The sequence below is a fragment of the Astatotilapia calliptera genome, chromosome 5 (genome assembly GCF_964374335.1).
Source record: "Astatotilapia calliptera chromosome 5, fAstCal68.1, whole genome shotgun sequence".
NCBI classification, from domain to species: Eukaryota; Metazoa; Chordata; class Actinopteri; order Cichliformes; family Cichlidae; genus Astatotilapia; species Astatotilapia calliptera.
The window spans coordinates 26663179-26681507 of NC_137426.1; the positions used below are offsets into that span (position 1 = coordinate 26663179).

Below are 18329 nucleotides of genomic sequence, written 5' to 3' on the forward strand. Positions count from 1 at the left end.
TATAGTTGCTGCTCAGTGTGGTGGTGAACAGACAGGGTTTTGGGCAGGGAACCAGAAATGGAACAGGGTCTCGCTCCCAGTCGGCTCTGATACGGGGGCCTCAGTACAAGACGGCGCTGGCTGGCAGGAAAAGTCAAAAAGCTGGAACAAATTCAACCTTTGCAAAAACAAGTAGCCTGTTTGTTCAGCCTTCTTGCTGCAGCCTGTTTGATGTTCAGCACAGCAGAAAACTTCCTGATCCAGCCAGTAGTTCCTCTGTCAGACGGGCTGGGACATGATAAAAGAAAAAAAAAACAAACTACTGCTGGACACCAACACTGTAACTTTTTAACTTACAATAAAGCAATAAGTTATTTTTTACCTTACAAATGAAAATAGTACTATTATTGGTAATAGCAGACGACAAGTGGATAATTCTGCGGCATTAAGACTTATTTTCAGAAAAAAAAGAAACTATATTTTTCTGTTTTGAGATCTTGTTCCCCTTGTATATTGATTTTAATGATGTCTTTTGTTGTGCTGTTGTAAGGAAAAGGGCCAATGCTTTGAATGGAGTTTGTAGCTCTACATGAGCTCGGTTAAAGTTTAAGATTTGGGCTGTCCCCCGCCAAGCTTTACAGCAATGCTTTTCTTTTTTTTTCTTCTTTTTTTTTCTTTGTTTTTTTTCCTGACAGTTTCAATTTGAAAATCCTAATAAATTATTCTAAAGTGTTTGTGACTCCTTTTTTTTTTTAACCCAACATTTGTTCACATGCGCACTGAAGTCATGTGAACTGACCTGCGTGTTTGAAATCTTAAGAGCAAATGCCACCTCTTAAATTGGTATACTGGCACAAATAGTCGGCGTATGTAACTGCCAAACTTCAACTGCTGAGGCTGAAAAATGAAGCCAAAACACGAGTGCCAAAAGTTGCAGTTCACAGAATGGCCATTTGAGGCTGGATTCGCTCCCTTAATCAAATGCACAACCTTACAGTAGGGATAAACATGTTTGCAGCCTGGTGCGAAAAACATTTTGGTCTGTGTTAATTTAAACTACTAAACGCTGGACTGTGAGTCATTCCAACATATAAACTCCACCTAACTCCAGTGATGAGTGACAGAGAATCCTATCTTTAGGCACATTGTTACTAGCAGCCTGTCACAAAAACACATAATTCGTTCCCATTTTTTAGTTGACTATAAAAAATACCAAAGGTAACATAGATTGACAGACATAGACATATTTTAGCACCAACACCGTGATTCCCAAGCCGCTATTATCTGAAAACTTGGCATATCTCAGCAAGGTGTGCTGCATGTCTGTAAAAAATTTGTTGAAAGCGGTGGAGGACAAAAAAGGAAGTGGCCTAAAGAACTATCTACAGCAGATGAATAATACCTGAAAGTCATGTCTTTAAAAAACAATTCAGCCAAGACCTGACATAGGACCTAAGAGATACAGATCTTGATCTACTGTTAGCTGAAGCCTCATCAGAAATAGTCTCAGTAGAAGGAAAGCTGTCAAGAAGCCATTTTTAAGGAAGGAAAACAGAGAAAAAACAACTGGCATGAAAATCTGTCAAGCATGGTGGAGGCTCTGTCATGGTTTGGGGCTACATTTCAGCCAGTGGTGTTGGGTATCTTGTCACACTTGATAGAACTACAAGTGCAGAATAATAAAGTTACATTTTGACCCACCACAAAGACTCCTGTACTGAACGAAACAACAAGAAGTCTTGCAAGAAGTCTGCATCCACTTTTACCTGTAGTCTATGAAAGTCCTCCCAATTTTGGTGGGTTGAAGTATTCATAGACTTCCCTTCGGTAGCAAATTTAACAACAGAACTTTCACCAAAACTGCATGGATAGAGTTGACAGAGTAAACAAATACAGTGAATATGCCTGAAGGACTTGTTCCCATATTCATAATTTTCACAGTCTTTAACCCGACAAACTAAAAAACAGGGTGCATTGTTTCATCAGAAGTTCCATGCATGTGTCGTGCTGTGCTAAGAACATGAATCCATCTTGCAGTGCAGTGACTATGTTTGTGTGGGCTGCCAGCAGTGGTAAACAGTCTGATCCCTCACACTTCTATCAGGGTCAGAGTTCTGGATGGAGGCCAGCAGGGTTAGTGATCCTCTCCCAGCTCTGCTTCGCCTTCTCTCCCTACAAACTTCATTTTTTCCCAGCTTTGAGGAAGGATTAGACCCGGTATACAAGACCAGACTTTTCAAGCTGAGTTTTAAGCTGTTGGTTTCATTATTTTTTTCCAAAGTTAAAAGTTAGACTTAAACGCTCTCCTGCTGTATTTAGAACACTCTTTTAGCTTCTGTTTTCTCTGTAACATTTTTAAATTTCGGTTTTTCACCTCTTGCTGTCAGATTCGATGGCACTTGGAGTGCTAAATCCACAGTTAAAGAGCTCCTTAAGTGGGAGCGAATTTTTCGACAGTGGTTATGTAGAGGAACTACCACCTCCTCTTCAAAGCTACCTTTGTTTGACCATTTTTACATGCTTTTGTCCTGCATATCCCGTCAACATTGTGGCTTTGGTCTTCTCTATCATGGTAAGTCTAAACAATAAAACTTGATGGGGTTTTAATATCATGTCAGACCATGGGCGGGCAATTAATTTTCCCAAGAGCCCACAGCTAACGACTGATAGTAGCATCTACTCTTACCAGTAGCAGTTTATAAAGAGATAAATACTGAGCAGAGTTCAGCTTATTGCTCTGGTCTTCCACAACAGTTCCAGTGTGTCACGTGGCCCCTTGGGAGAATGAATTGCCCACGCCTCTGTGTTAGACTATGCATGCTCTGTGCTCTAATATTAAGGAAATAATGAGTCAGAGAGAAATGAAACATGTTCTTGTCCAGGCTGCTTTAAATGTAACGCTTACACAGTGTTCTGATGTGCTGGACCCTAAGATGTAACCCAGTCACACAGACACCTGCTCTGCCCATCAAACAAACTTACTTCATCTTCCGCTTTGGAAAATTACATTTTCATGCTGCCTGTTGATGGAAATAAACTTTCACTTGGCAAATAAAAAAAAAACAAAAAACAAAACCACTGATTAAACTTTTTTCATAGACTTTTCAGAGAGCTCTGCGTACCACATTTTGTGTTTTTAGCAGATTTGCCGGTGAGTTTTTACTCTTTACAGTGATTTCTCTCTTCCAGTCTAGAAACAGTTACTACAGCGGAGACTACGAAGGCTCCAGGCGGCTGGGCAGGAACGCGCTCTACGTGGCTATTGCCTCAGTCATCATCGGGCTTCTCATCATCGCCATCTCCTGCACTGTTCATTTTACCACAGTAAGACAGCCTCAGCACTGTTGCCACTCATAAAAACTTCTCAAGTGAATTTCTAAAAACTTTATATTGGAATATTGCAACTATAACTTGAGACATGACCCTACACATAGCTAATTTCATGAGTTATGTTAGTACTATTATTATTGTCATGCGTATTAGTGAAAGTCAAGTCAATGATTTTTGACTTGACTTGAATGAGGGTGACAAATACAAGCCTAATCTTTTATTGGAACCTTAATATTACAGCGTAAAAGGTCACATTAAATATATATAATATACACTGCTCAAAAAAATTTAAAGGAACACTTAGATCTAATGTGTTAGGAATAAAAGGACGCCACATCGTTTGATGGTACTGAGTAGTTCGTGTAGCCCCTCATGTGCTTGTATGCGTGCCTGATAACATCAGGGCATGCTTCTAATGAGATTGGAAGATCTGGATTAGGACATCACTGAAACTGTGGACAGTCTGAGATGCAATCTGGTGGCACTGGATTGTCTGAAACATAATGTCCCAGAGGTGATCTGTTGGATTTAGATCAGGCAAGTGTGGTGGCCAGTTAGTGGTATCAATTCCTTCCAGGGAACTGCCTGCATACTCTCACCATATGAGCCTGGGCATTATCATACACCAGGAGGAACCCAGAACACTGCACCAATATAAGGTCTGAAATGTGTCCAAGCATTTCATCCTGATACCTAATGGCAGTCAGGATGCCGTTGCATAGTCTGTAGAAGTCTGCGTGTCCCTTGATGGATATGCCTCCATCACTGACCCACCACCAAACTACTTATGCTGAAAATTGTTACAGGCAGCATAACATTTTTCAAGGCTTCTCCAGACCCTTTCATGTCTGTCACATGTGCTCAGGGTAAACCTGCTCTAATCTGTGAAAAGCACACGGCGCCAGTGGTGAACCTGGCAATTCCAGTATTTTAGGCTAAATGCCAGGTGTGCTTCATGATATTGGGCAGTGAGCACAGGGCCCACTAGAGGACGTCAGGCCCTCAAGCCACCCTCATGACAACTGTTTCTGATTGTTTGGTCAGAGATATTCACACCAGTGGGCTGCTGGAGGTCATTCTGTAGTCCTCATTCTGTTTCTTCTTGCACAATCGAGCAGTTACTCCTGCTGACGGGCTAAGGACCTTCTACAGCCCGGTCCAGCTCTCCTGGATTCTCCTCCAAGCTTTTGAGGCTATGCTGAAGGCGCCTAAAGGTGCATTATATTGTAAGGTGGACCCTACAATAGTACATACAGAGAAAAACCCAACAATTATACGATCGCCTATGAGCAAGCGCTTTGGCCACAGTGGGAAGGAAAAACTCCCTTTTAACAGGAAGAAACCTCTAGCAGAACCAGGCTCAGGGAGGGGCGGGGCCATCTGCTCCGACTGGTTGAGGTGAGGGGAGAAAGAGGGCACAAAAGACATGCTGTGGAAGAAAGACAGAAATTAATAACAAGTATGATTCAATGCAGAGAGGTGTATAAACACATAGTGAGTGAGAAAGGTGACTGAAGAAGAAATACTCAGTGCATCATGGGAATCCCCCAGCAGCCTACACCTATGGCAGCATAACTAAGGGAGGATTCAGGGTCACCTGGTCCAGCCCTAACTATATGCTTTATCAAAAAGGAAAGTTTTAAGCCTAATCTTAAAAGTAGAGATAGTGTCTGTCTCCCGAATCCAAACTGGAAGCTGGTTCCACGGAAGAGGGGCTTGAAAACTGAAGGCTCTCCCTCCCATTCTACTTTTAAATACTCTAGGAACAACAAGTAGGCCTGCAGAGCGAGAGCGAAGTGCTCTAATAGGGTGATATGGTACTACAAGGTCATTAAGACAAGATGGGGCCTAAATATTTACGACCTTGTATGTGAGGAGCAGGATTTTGAATTCTGGATTTAACAGGAAGCCAATGAAGGGAAGCCAAAACAGGAGAAATCTGCTCTCTCTTTCTAGTCCCTGTCAGTACTTTTACTGCAGCATTTTGGATTAGCTGAAGGCTTTCAGGGAGTTTTTAGGACATCTTGATAATAAAAAATTACAGTAGTCCAGCCTGGAAGTAATAAATGCATGAAGTTTTTCAGCGTCACTCTGAGACGGGATATTTCTAATTTTAGAGATGTTGTGCAAATGGAAGAACGCAGTCCAACATATTTGTTTAGTAATAAAAAAAATCCTGTTTTGACTGTTGTCCCTGTTGTGTACCTGCTGTTAATTTAATTAACATCAAAGCAGCTGAAACTAATTAACAAAAGCTTCTGTTACTTAACTGACCAGATCAATACTCTGATTACAGAGTGTACCTTTAATTTTTGGAGCAGTGTACAACATGTAATGCATATCGAATAAATATAATATATAGATTTAATTGTACATGGGAGACTTGCCACTACTGACTATTCACCACTACATATAATATAGAAAAATTAGTCATTCATTTAATGTACTTTGTGTTGCAGATGGATTTTTAGTGCAGTGGATGCAGAGAGAGCAGAGAGTTGAAGACTCATTACGAGCTCAGGTGCCAACGAAAGGATTCAGACTCACCTCATGTTTACTTTAGCCTGTACAGTGCTTACTTTACTGTCTATGTTGTTCCTTACAAAAAATCAGTGAATGTAAAATCTGGTGGGCATGTAGACTTCAGTGACTAATGTCTTTCCAGATTTGATTGCAAAAGGCAGCTTTCCACAAAGGTGTAAACAATCCACTGTTTACTGTTGCTCATAGCTCGAGTGATAAAGATCCTGAACGTAATGCCTTCTTTAATGATAATAAAACCAGTTATGTTAAACCACAATGGTGGATAAAGAATCTGAAAAGACAACAACTGATAACAATGAAATATGAAAATAATTTAGGAGTGTAGAGTATAACTTACAAATGTATCTCTCCGAGGTAGAAGCCCAATTGACCTTTTCAAGAACACAGAGTGTCTTAATTAGCTTCACTGTATTTATAGATAATCCCCTGCTGTGCATCAAACCTGGAATTATTATGAAAATGATTGTGTAAACAAACAAATGTTATTTTCATTCCTGTAGCAGTTACAAAGAGCATGTGAAATATGTGTATCGCAGTGCAGCGTATCGGCGGCCACCATGGTTCACACAGAGACTTTTGGAAGAATAAATAATTCATAAGAAGAATAAATTAATTTTTCCTCTGATGACAGAAATGTTAAAACACACAATTGTGAAATCAAATCCAGTCACAAGTTCTGCTTCTGTAGCTTTATTTGCCTAGTGTGATGATTGATTATAAACACAGCAGTTAATATAAATGTAAACCAATGCTGGAAAAATTATATTACAAGTTATATCCCTGACTTTGTGCCTCGTGTTTATGATTATCTACAATTGCTGTTTTTTTATTGTATTTTTTTTTTTCATGAGACTTAAAGATGTGTTACAAACTTAGGCTGTGAGGTTTAAAAGTTGCTTGCATTTACCAGACAGCAAGGGTCTGATGAGAGAACTCCTGAAGATACTACACAATGGGAAATAAAGTATCTTGTAATATTTTGGGGGGACTTGCCCCATATTTGGACTGGATGTTAGAATATTTGGCATTTGGTGTTTACTCTTTTTCTTCAGCTGTGTTCGCACGAGCCTGCTGCCTAAATGCATTTTTAAAAATATATGTGTATTAAAATCAGTTCCAGACATTTCTTGCCACTTTAATTATTCTGTCTTGTTGACTGAAGAGCTATTGCTGCAGTTGCGTTCCTTCCTGTGTGGTCTGTCACGACTGAGTAAAATTTGGCATTACGATCACATAAAAGTAAACTCAAACCAAGCATCATGTTACATGCATTTGAGATCTCTATGTCTGCACCCTGTTAGACCCTACGACCTATCGCTTTTCAATAATTTACCCTGAATACACACAATTCAAAGTATTTATACAGACCTGCACAGCCTCAAGTTCACAACTTGAGCCTTGAACTACGACCTTCCATGCCGGGACTTTTCCCTGTAGTTTGATATGTCGCAGCATATGCCCAGCTAAATATAGCAGATCTGCCCTCTGTGTGGCAGATTGCTCAGCCTCTCACATGGTCAAACAAAACTCATCCTTTCATGAAGCAACATAAAGTGGCCTAAAGGTGGGAGGGAATAAAGGGATGATTCAGACGGGTTTAAGCGGGAGAGTCATGATCCTGTACGTCCATTTCAGTCTCAACTCATGACTCATAACTGTTTTCTTGTTGCTACTGAAAAACAAGCCTTTCAGACTGTTTTCATATATTGCACAGCTATCTGCAGGGTAATGATGCTTTCCCTGGTCCCCAGGGAGAGACGTATTACACATACATGCTCCACATATAGAGAAACTAAAATCTGCAGTTTGCAATTTGGTTTGCAGTTATGCAGTGTTTTTTCTTCTTCTTCTTTCAAACCTCTCCTACTTGCAGGTGCAATTCATAGCAGTCCCTCTGATGTAACAGGCCCGCTGCCAAGTTTCAGCAGTTATTCTAATGCACTTAACAAATCACTTTTGGCAGTAATCTTGTTCTATTATCTCCCTTTACTTGAAAGAGAAATGCAGCGTGATTGTAGTGCAACCTCTTTGATGTCACACCAAAGCAAAACGCGAAAGGACGGGATGGAAAAAAAAAAGATAAAATGAGCGCGGGGATAAGGCGACTTGAAAAGCACTTTGTAAGATTATCAAGGGATCAAGACAGACTTTGTGACAGGAAAATGACGACCATAATATGTGCCGAAGAAAATTTCACACATGCACAATTAATTAAAATAGTTTCCATTTATATGTTTCATGTTGCCTCAAAAAGAGATTATGACTTCCATCTTTGTGAGCACAAGAATAGTGAATCATATTATTTTTCAGCTTGCATTCACATCAATAATTCATCATGAAGCTGTACTGTTGTGTTGTTAGCCGCATTACAGCCGGTAAATTTGGAGAGCACTCCATGACTCATGCGAGGTGCGCATAAATAGGCCACTCAAACAAGTCGCTTCCATTAGCACTGCATAGACCCTTCATGTGTACATATCGCATGACACATTCCTCCTATCCGGCAGCAGTTTGATCTAGTTGGAATAAATGAAATAGGATCACTGTGGGAATGATGCTGTGCAAGCAGAGAAAGAGCGATATGCATTTAGATACCTGATATTCAAAAACGAAAAGGTCCTTTCTTCTTTTTTCATACTAAGACTAGAATTTCTACCATGCATCTGCCAGCCAGTCAGGTTGAATTCATGTCCGCTTAGTCACATATAGTTTAATGATGACTGGAATTTAATATCGTCTGACTATTTCAGAAAGTGCTGATCTGCTGGGATCAGCACAAAAGTAAAGAATCAGAAGAGCGTCTCTGAATGTACAACATGTTGAACCTCGAAGCAGATCAGCTACAGCAGCAGAAGAGCACACTGTGTGCCACTCCTGTCAGCTAAGAACAGGAAACTGAAGCTACAGTTCACACAGGCTCACCAGAACTGAATAACAGAAGACTGGAAAAATGTTTCCTAGCTTGATGAGTCTCAATTTCTGCCACAATATGTGGATGGCAGGCTCACAATTAGGGTAAAACAACATGAGACAATGGATCCATCATGGCTTGTATCAACAGTTCAGGCTGGTACTGTCATGTAATTGTGTGGGGGTTACTTTCTGGGGCACCTGAATGCCAATTACCATTGTTTAAACACCACAGCTGACCTAAATATTACTGCTTACCACATGCATCTATAGGATAGGTAAAATGGGAGATTTCCATCTGTTTTCTGGGTTACAGAGTTTTTACAAACATTATGATGGAACTGATGGCCTTTTCAATATGAAATGTCACCATGTTTATCCTATCGGACATTTGTGATATTAATTAATTCTTGTGTTATTACCAAGAAAGTGTTTTGTTGACCCTTGACAACCAAAACCAAATCAGTTCTTCCTTTTAGTGACAGTGAATGACTGTCAAATCTGATTAATTATGATTATAATTAATTATTTCTATTGTGTTCCAAAGAATGGGACTGATGGATGGGTGAAAAAATGGGTACTGTTGTTAATTTTCAAAATGTATATTGTTTCTCAGAATTAAAGACTTTTGCCTCAATTTTAAAAAAAATTCCATTAGGTCACATGCTTTGGGGTAAATGGCATAAGCTAGATAGATAACAAATAGACACAGTAGCCTATTTCAGATACATTTGGATCATGAACTTTAATATCCATTTCTCTCGCAGCTCTATTTTTGCTGTGATGCTTTCACTGTGAAACCCTCCACTGGTTTGACCAGACAGCTTAGACTGCCTGTTAGCTGTGCTCTATTTAAGGTCCAGTGGGTTTTTATAGCTATAGTTTTACCTTCTGGAAATGTTGTCGGGGACAGTGTGTGAGCATCAAACACAAGAGTAAAGTTGGGGGCCTGAACTCATCTTTACCCTGAATACAATCCATAATATCTGAAGAGTGCTACCTTGAACGCCATCGTCGTTACATTTAATGCTAACTGACTAACAATGAAATTGAATTTGTTGACGCTGAAGGTCAGCACATTTGATAAAATACATTTGCAGTCGTTTGAGAAAATGTCAGCCTGTATTTGTAGAAGTCTGCTGTGTTAATAGGGGAGCTCAAAGACACCCACGTCAACAATGATGCTGCTTATGCCGACAATGACTTTGGCCTCGTGAAGCACTCCCAAGTCCTGATCATTACAGATGCTAATGGTAGTTTAGGTGGATGGTTGTTGAGAGAGATGATTACCCTGTTATGTAAGAATTTAATAATGTAATGCGCTCAGGCTTATGAAATGGTGCTGAAAAAAATGTTTGGGTCAACATTTTTTTATACTATTGTCATTTTTTTGTTCATTTTTTATGGGCCTGCAATTTTTTTTCCAACTGAGACTAATTAAAAAAAAAAAAATACTTTAAGCACAAACCAAAAAGTTTTTTTCTGACGTGCTGCAATTTGTCCTGTGCATGAAAACTGTGATCACACAGAACACAAACAATGGCTGTTGACATTTACCATGTGTGACGTACGTGCAGTTAGATGCTAAATTCCACCACACGGAAAACTTTTTATGGCAACCGTACGACCTAATGGTCAAGTAATAGATTTAAACTGTGTTTATTACCTGGGCAAGCAGTTAAGATGAAACAACTTTGTGGTCTTTAGCACATTAACTCCCCTGTACAAAAGTTCAGATTTCCTTGAACTGTATCCTTTGACTGAACCAGTGTTTACATTTGATCCGCTCACCACAGGCTTGTTCAAGTAAATCAACATGCAGCCATTGTTCACCTGTTATAAGGATATTGTGCACATAGCCCATTTTTAGACACAAACTCCCTCCAATTAGTCTGTCATCCTCATGTCTGTATGATCACCCACAGCAATCTAACGAGAACAAATTCATTCATTTATATATATTACTTTCACAGCTGGACGTATGAATTGCATGCAGCTATACAGGCAAGGTCACGATTAATCTTGAGAACTAAACACCATTATAAAGTAGAAAAGCACAACATTGCACCTCATTGGCAACATTTCTAGTTTAAGTTTTTATTTTCAAAATCACCATCACTACTGTAAATGTGATATTGATGAAGCAGCCAGTGTTATATGTCTCCATCGTAAAACAGAATCACAACCAAGTGTGAGTGTGAGAAGTCAAATTGTTACTCAAAGCAAAGATTTATAATGTACTATTGTACAGTACTACTGGGTAAGCATAATTTTTTTAACATTCAGGGTTAAAGTTGTGAAGGGGCATATTTGAACCTAACTAGGTGGAATTTAGTAAAACGGGCTCTAAGGGAAACCCTGCAATGTTAAAAAGGCCAAAGCACACACAACACTACAATCACCACAGTTAAATATAAGTGGAATCGCTGCATGTGATGACATAAATGTATGTATTAATCACAGCGCTACCTGGGAACAAACTGTGCCAGCACAGTTGACTGGGTGTGCTTGGCTGTCCTGTATCTCTGCTACGTCATCACACTCTACACAAAGGCAAATGCAGGCTTAGACTAGCACGACTTCACTGAATTAAAAAGTGCAGCCAGTTTGAAAACAGATTGTTTGTGTGAACTGCACGTCCTGCAGCCTTACAGTTCCATTCTGATAAGTTATGTTAATCAACTCTACGTGTGGGCGTGTTTCGGCTCGGTGCGCTGCTACAGCGGCCCCCAAGTATCTGTGCTCCAGGAAATTACAAAAATTATCATGCAAAGGCAACCATAAAGACTGTAACTTCTATTCAGAGACAAACACGACGATGTATTGCATACATTACACATAAAAAGTGGCACACCAAAGTGATAGAAGTACATTTTAAAATACTTAAATCTTACACTGCTTGACTGCTGAAAAAAATGAGACACACCACAGACAAAGTCAAACTTTCAGTACATTCAGGAAGCGGCATACGACTGAAACATTGACTTCATGAACATCTTATTTAAGGATAACTGTGCTTTTTTGGGTATTTCGTTAAATTAAATGAAAACTTAAAATAGAACGGTAACCCCACTGAACCATGAAATACAAATGCGCATTAAACAGAGGTGGAAAAGCCACACTGCAGGTCAGCGTGAAAGACACAGAGAACGTTATACAACCTTATCTCTCCTAAACAGTTCTCAAGATTGTGCAGCACAGCGCACTGCTATCTGGACAACAGTCAGCAGAAATTGAAAGCCTTACGAACTACATGTCGTGATGTTTAAAAGCGCAACAGCAAGACTAAAATTAGATCTGTAAATTACAAGGCACAAATATTTAATCTGACAATATGCGGCATGTTGTTTGAAAGAGAAGCCAATAATAGGACAAGTGCGTATTGTCCACACACTGAAAACAACACCTTGTAGACTGAAAAGCCATAACATTTTCAACATACTGGGTCCTAATCAGGTGAATCACCAACAGTATACAGAAAAGCAAACAGAAAATAGATACGAAATCAGTTACTGCACAATGCAGATGCTTTTGTAAGCATGGTAAAATCTGACAATGACTCCACAATTCCTTTTGCAACACAGGTCCAAAGCAGCACCCTAAAGCCAGCAGTAATCACATTTGTTTGCCCTGTCATTATTCTTTTGTCCTGCAGAGGGGCCTCAAGCTAAATGCTCTAGTGTCTCTAGCTTCTGACAGTGAGCCATGAAAACAGAGGACGGATTCTTTTATATTAGTCTGACTGAAATGTGTTAACGTTAACGTGCGCTTAGTCATCCACAGCAAACTGTAACATTACGATTCTATCGACCAGAATTGGCTGTAATCAGACAAGTTTAATCAAGTAAACCCATCATACATTGCTATAAATACTTCTTAATACACCACACTGACCTCAAACGTGTCAAACTTGGAGTAACCTGAACAATAAAAGATCACGAGACAGAACAATTTGACCGAATCTGCAGCAGAAACCTGTTTTTGCAACAGAACACGATCTCCTCGTTTGGTGACTTGTTACATGAGGGTATGCTGTGTGCGCCACAAATGCTGCATTACTGATTGTCTCACTCTGCTTATTCAGATATTTAGTAGTCTTGACTACATCTCTGTGTTAATGCAGCTCATATGATACTGTTACTTACAGGAACTTTCAACCGCAGTGATATGTTGACACTTTGATTGTAGTATTGAGATAAGCTGCAAAAGAAGAGAACATATGTTCTGACTTAAAAGTTTTTTTTTTTTCCACTTGGAGTAAATCATATTAAAAAAACATAAATGGATCACTATTACACTCCACGGGGTCAGGGACACTTGTAGGATCAAAGTGGACAAGGTGCTGCTGGACACTTTGGTAAATGGCCTGCATTTGTATAGCGCTTTTCTAGTCCATAGGACCCCAAAGCGCTTTACACTACATTCAGTCATCCACCCATTCACACACACATTCACACACTGGCGATAGCAAGCTACATTGTAGCCACAGCTGCCCTGGGGCACACTGACAGAGGCGAGGCTGCCAGACACAGGCGCCACCGGGCCCTCAATTAGAAGATTAGTTATGAGCATTGTGCTCGGAGTTCCACAAACCATGTCTATGATTGAGTCTTAATTTAGCTTCTCCTTGTTTGATTCCCAGTTTCCTGCTTTTGACAGCTGAAATTATTTGTTTGGCCATACTGTGAACTGCGATGCAAGGCAGAAGTCATTGTTTTGTCTGACAGGCAGCTTTGCTTGTTCCCCGTAACAACCTTCACACCCCCTCCTCCTGTCTGCAGCAGGAGGCCTGTGTAATTACATCCAAACCATTCCCCTCTCCCTACGCTTGATATCACCACTGACATCCACTTGCACGGCCCCTCCTCTCGCGCTCTCGCTCTCTCTCTCCCTCTCGCCCCTCTGAATCTCTGCTGTTGGAGAGCTCTCTGGCAGACAGTGCGCAGTCCTGCCTCGTCTTCAGTTGTCTGTAGTGCAGCGGAGCAGGTGGAGAAGGAAAAGAAACGGGGGAGACAGAGGGGAGAGCAGAGTATGGCAGACAGCTGGAGAAGGAACTGTTATCCATGTGAATAATGGAAGATGGCTGACTTATACGCTGGGATATTTATTCAAAGAACAGTAGAAAAACTGATGCCTCAGTGTGTCGGGTAAGTGTGCAACTACTGTGAATGTAAGACTTTGCTCCATAGCAACACATAGCGTGATAAAAACAAATTGGAAAGTCTTAACATTCTTAGTGTTTTGAAGTTAAGATTGTTATTAGAATTATGTTTTCCATAGGACTGGGGCCAGCTGGTGCTATTTAAGTACGCAGCGAGTTATGAGATCAGGGGGAGATCACCAGTTGTGACTGAGGTATCCTCCTTAATCACTAAAGAGTGAAAAAAATGGAGCTTCCTTTCCACCTGAGGATTGAAGGCTGCACCAAATCCAGATCAAATGTTCTGTGACTTTATCAGATCCACCTGTCACACTCTGCAGGCAGCCAGGTCTCCAACTGCACATGTGGGGGTATGAAATCAACTGACGCAGGGGACTCTGATTAACATGAGACTGATAAGAGGTGATAGCGAGTCTAGGTGTGACAGCGCTGTCACTTCCATGCAGATATTGGAATTAGAAGGGCTTCTCAATAGTTAGGTGAGACAAGCAGATTTAAGACTGACTGATAGACATCATGCTAGATTCAACTGAGTCACGTGAATAACACATAGAGGGTTATATCCATGTGATTCACTGGGTTTGAAGAGGCGTTTTTTTCCTCACGGGAAGTGGCTGTACTCATGCTATTCAGCACTAACTTGAGAATGCAGAGCAAAGATCAGGACAGGCCTCAAATCCCAAGATCAGTGATGAGCAACGATTGTAGTGCCTTAAACTCTAGATGCCTCTGTGCTTTTACATGGCAATGATGATAGCAATGAGTAAAATGAAGTGACGTGTTTCATTTACAATAAAATATTCACAAATAAAATGAATTTTCATGTTTTTAGAAAGTAACAAGATTCAAAAAGCGATCTTCGGGACAACACTATTCACACGCAACATAAGTTCACTGTTCACTGGTAAGTGCTTTTGCAGTGTAAACATATTGACATGCTAATCCTCCAAATGGGAAAATAATGGGAGTGAATTTCTGTCTGGTTAATGTGCATCTACATTAGCAACTGGTCCACCTTTATTAAAGATATTCAGTTGTCAAGAAAGATGAGCACAGCAACCATGTATGCATGTATGTGTGAGAAAGAGAGAGAGAGAGGGGGAGAGAGTAGGTTACCACAACTTTATTTTGGTGAATCAAAGTGCACAGTGTGCAGCGAGTTTGTAGCATGTGAGTTATGCAGGGAAACAGGATGCGATTAGTAGGAATGCACAGTCCATTGGTTGATTTGGATTAGTAACAATCACAAACTGATATTATTGCTTCAAAAGCAGCGCTAACTCTATTAGCTGTGGTTGTGGAGCCAGATGAAATCGAATTCTCGTGTGCAAGCAGAGCTGGTGCATGTGAAGCTACAGTGGCCTGCGATCAATTTGCATCAACCTAGCGGCGGCTGTATAAAATTTAAGCTTAACACAGTAGATATGGTGTGCATAATTGTGTACAAATGGGGCATATGCTCCCTTTCGCTGCCTGCGTAGCCACTCAGCTGGAAGGGAAGGCTTTCATATAGCTCCAAACAGATGTTCCATTCATACCAGGGGTGGCTAACCATCATGACCGATTTAATGCTATTTCGGTAATTTTGAGTTTAGACCTTGTAGATGTGTTGTTTTTAGTGTTTGCATGATTGAAAACAGTGGTGAGGTTTACCTAGCTACCTTGCCCAAGAATCCTCTGGCCAGTAATGATTTAGTGTTTACCAGTAGCATTTATGAGCTAGTGTTGAGGTTCAGCATTTGTTTTGAAAGTAAGTTCAATATACCACTACAGTACCATTGTTCTGCATGGTTAACTGAGAAAATCCTTGGTAATAGTACTTTATATATAATATATTAATACTCACAATAAAGAAGATATCTGGAATCCACCTTCTAAGTTTAGTTGCCTGTTCTCGGGGAAACAAGGTGACTTATTATATGATACAGTAAAATTTACTCTGGTGATTTTTTAATCTTTTTTTTTTAAGTCAACAGTCTTACTGAACACTCTTTCTCACTTCTTCCTCAAAGTAGGGGATTTCTGTCTGTTCAGGCAATACAGTGTGCTTTTCTGTTTACTAAAAATGATAATTAATTTGGTTAATAAGTGTGTAAAGAGTAGAAACAAACCATATTGTGTAGTAGTAAAAAATTAGCATGCTGGATTACAGTTTGAATGGCTTTTTTTTTTTTTTTTTTTTAAATCAAAGTCAAATCAAAATTGCCATCAGTTCAGTCATGAAGCATTTTTTGGAGTCAGTATTCTTGCAAAGGCTTTCCTCAAGTTTTCTTTCTCAAATGGCTCAAAAGGATCATTGATCATCAAGTAAAAAGTCATGAACCTGATCTTCGAATCCACATTACCTATCCTGACACAGATCACAAGATCCAGCCTTTGAGATATATGAGTTTTATTTTAAAATACACTCTCTAGGACTATATTTTACTGAAAATAATAATTCAAGTTTAGTGAAGAAATAAAAAACTGAGGTACAGATATGAGCTAATTATCTTTTTACAAAGTTTTTGTGTCATTTTAAATGAGACATCTAAGGAAATGAGCTGATGCATTATCACAATAACGGTCCACAAAATGGAAGGACACTGAGTCTGACCTGAATTCATTACACTGTGAGGAGGAGGAGTGATGCCATCGTTTTGTCTTCAGACTTTGTTTTTTTCCCTCTTTATTTAATTGTTGGTGCCTCCCATGTTAGCTTAACCTGTATTCAATTAGTTCCCTGTTTGTTTCTAATCCTGTCCCTATCACTGTTGTTTATCAGGTTGCCTGCACAGCCTGTGTTTACGCCTGCTTCCTCCTATCTGCTTCCTCTGTTCTCGTGTTCCTGTGTTCAGTTCCTCGTGTGTTTTTGAGCGTGTTCGTGGTTATTTGGGTTTACAGCAAGTCAAACTGAAATTAATCTTTTGTTTATACATCCTGCCTATGTGTCCAGTGTTTTGATCCTCATCCCTGTGTTCTTCTGTGCCTGTGTGTGCTCTCAAATGCTGACTTCTATTATAAAAGACATTAATTAGACGGAGATGGCATTAAAAAATAGTACAAATGTTACACATATATTAGTATATAGTATAAAACTGATATAAAACAATGAACAGCAAGGAGAAGGAGACTGATTGAAAAGATTGATGAGTTAACTGAGACATACTGTGCTCCACTTTCCATTTCATGCTCCACAGGTGTTCAATTATTCCTAATTGTTCTATTTGTTTCTCTCTTACAGACAGTTGCAGGCGTTTACTGGAATCATAAGCAGTGTTTTGACAATACAGACTATTGTGAAATCATCACTGGGAGAAAGTGCTGCGAGCCTCCTCTGTATGTCGGAGCACTGGTGTGTCACCCTAAAGAAGCTATCAGGAAAAACAGAACCTTGAGGAGCAAACATTCATATCTTAAGTGACACATGCAAGCCAACTTTCCTGTGCTTGTCTTCTCTAAAAATTCTGCACAATACAGTGTGCGCTTTGTGGAAGGGAACACTCCACTTTGATGTTCATATTACATATTAATTTTATCCCACAATAATTACCATAATTAACTATATGATGGAGATATATGTTAAGTTCTTCTGTGGACATCACCTCCTATAGATTCATGCTTTCTAAATAAATATGCTGCTGCTTGGTCTTACTAATGAACTAAGGACATCAAGGAGCCAACTTAAAAGCTCAAATTTAGGTTAAACATCACTGGGAACTGCTGTCCAGTCTTAAATATGGAATCAGAAGGAAGCACAGGACTGTCCACAGCTGCACTGGTGGCCATCGCCTGCAACACCTTTGTTGCCATCCTCCTTCTCCTCCTCTGTCTAATCCTCTACCGAGCCTGCAGGGTTCCTTCTAGCCCAGAAAGGCAGCCTGTGCTGGCTCCAAGTGAAGCAGAAACCCAGCAGATGAACGAGCACAAGTACCTGTTAACCTCCTGACTGATGAAGAATGAGTCAAGTGTAGCAACAAGCTATGACCTCAGCGTACTCCTCCACAGGAGAGGGAAGTGAAGGAGCACTGAGCCTGACTGCAAGCAATAACGAAGCTTGTCCTCTCCTAGTGTCAAAAAAATAAAAAATTTAAAAAAAAATAAAGAAATCAGCTGTCGCTCTAAAATCAGAAATGCCTCACAAAAACAGAAAGGATGAGTTGTTGTGGAGTGAGAGAACTATTTTTAAACAGCGATCACTTGTCAAATCTGGTAACTGGTTTGACAAAACACACGGGGGAGTGCCGGTGCGAATCTGTGTTTAACGCACACACAAAAAGCCTCGAGAGGAACACATGGTCACAAGGATGTCTGCAGGTTACGTACAGACTGAGAGAAAGGGGGGTTCAGTACATGAAGAATGACTAGTACTTGTTGGAGGTTTCTAAATATATATCCTCTTATTTCATATGTTGGCCTGAAAAAA

At 40.0% G+C, this 18329-nt stretch overlaps 1 protein-coding gene and 1 long non-coding RNA gene across 2 annotated transcripts; both read left to right on the forward strand.

The window, feature by feature from the left end:
• Positions 1-2049: 2049 nt before the first annotated feature.
• Positions 2050-6976, forward strand: LOC113022760 (transmembrane protein 233). Its single transcript, XM_026168522.2, has 3 exons — positions 2050-2551; positions 3169-3303; positions 5769-6976. Exons 1-3 carry the CDS (start codon positions 2372-2374, stop codon positions 5778-5780), a joined length of 327 nt encoding a protein of 108 aa, XP_026024307.1. The 5' UTR covers positions 2050-2371; the 3' UTR covers positions 5781-6976.
• Positions 6977-13675: 6699 nt separating this feature from the next.
• LOC145428938 (uncharacterized) lies at positions 13676-18012 on the forward strand. The gene is made up of 2 exons (XR_013909292.1): positions 13676-13910; positions 17148-18012. It is a non-coding gene; the product is annotated as an uncharacterized LOC145428938 (long non-coding RNA).
• Positions 18013-18329: the final 317 nt, after the last annotated feature.

What these genes read in the sequence shown, in the direction of transcription:
- LOC113022760 (XM_026168522.2), top strand. Translation starts at nt 2,372, where the DNA reads ATGGCACTTGGAGTGCTAAATCCACAGTTAAAGAGCTCCTTAAGTGGG. An exon ending in CTTTGGTCTTCTCTATCATG is followed by an intron (nt 2,552 to 3,168) that starts GTAAGTCTAAAC and finishes TCTCTCTTCCAG; the next exon opens with TCTAGAAACAGTTACTACAG.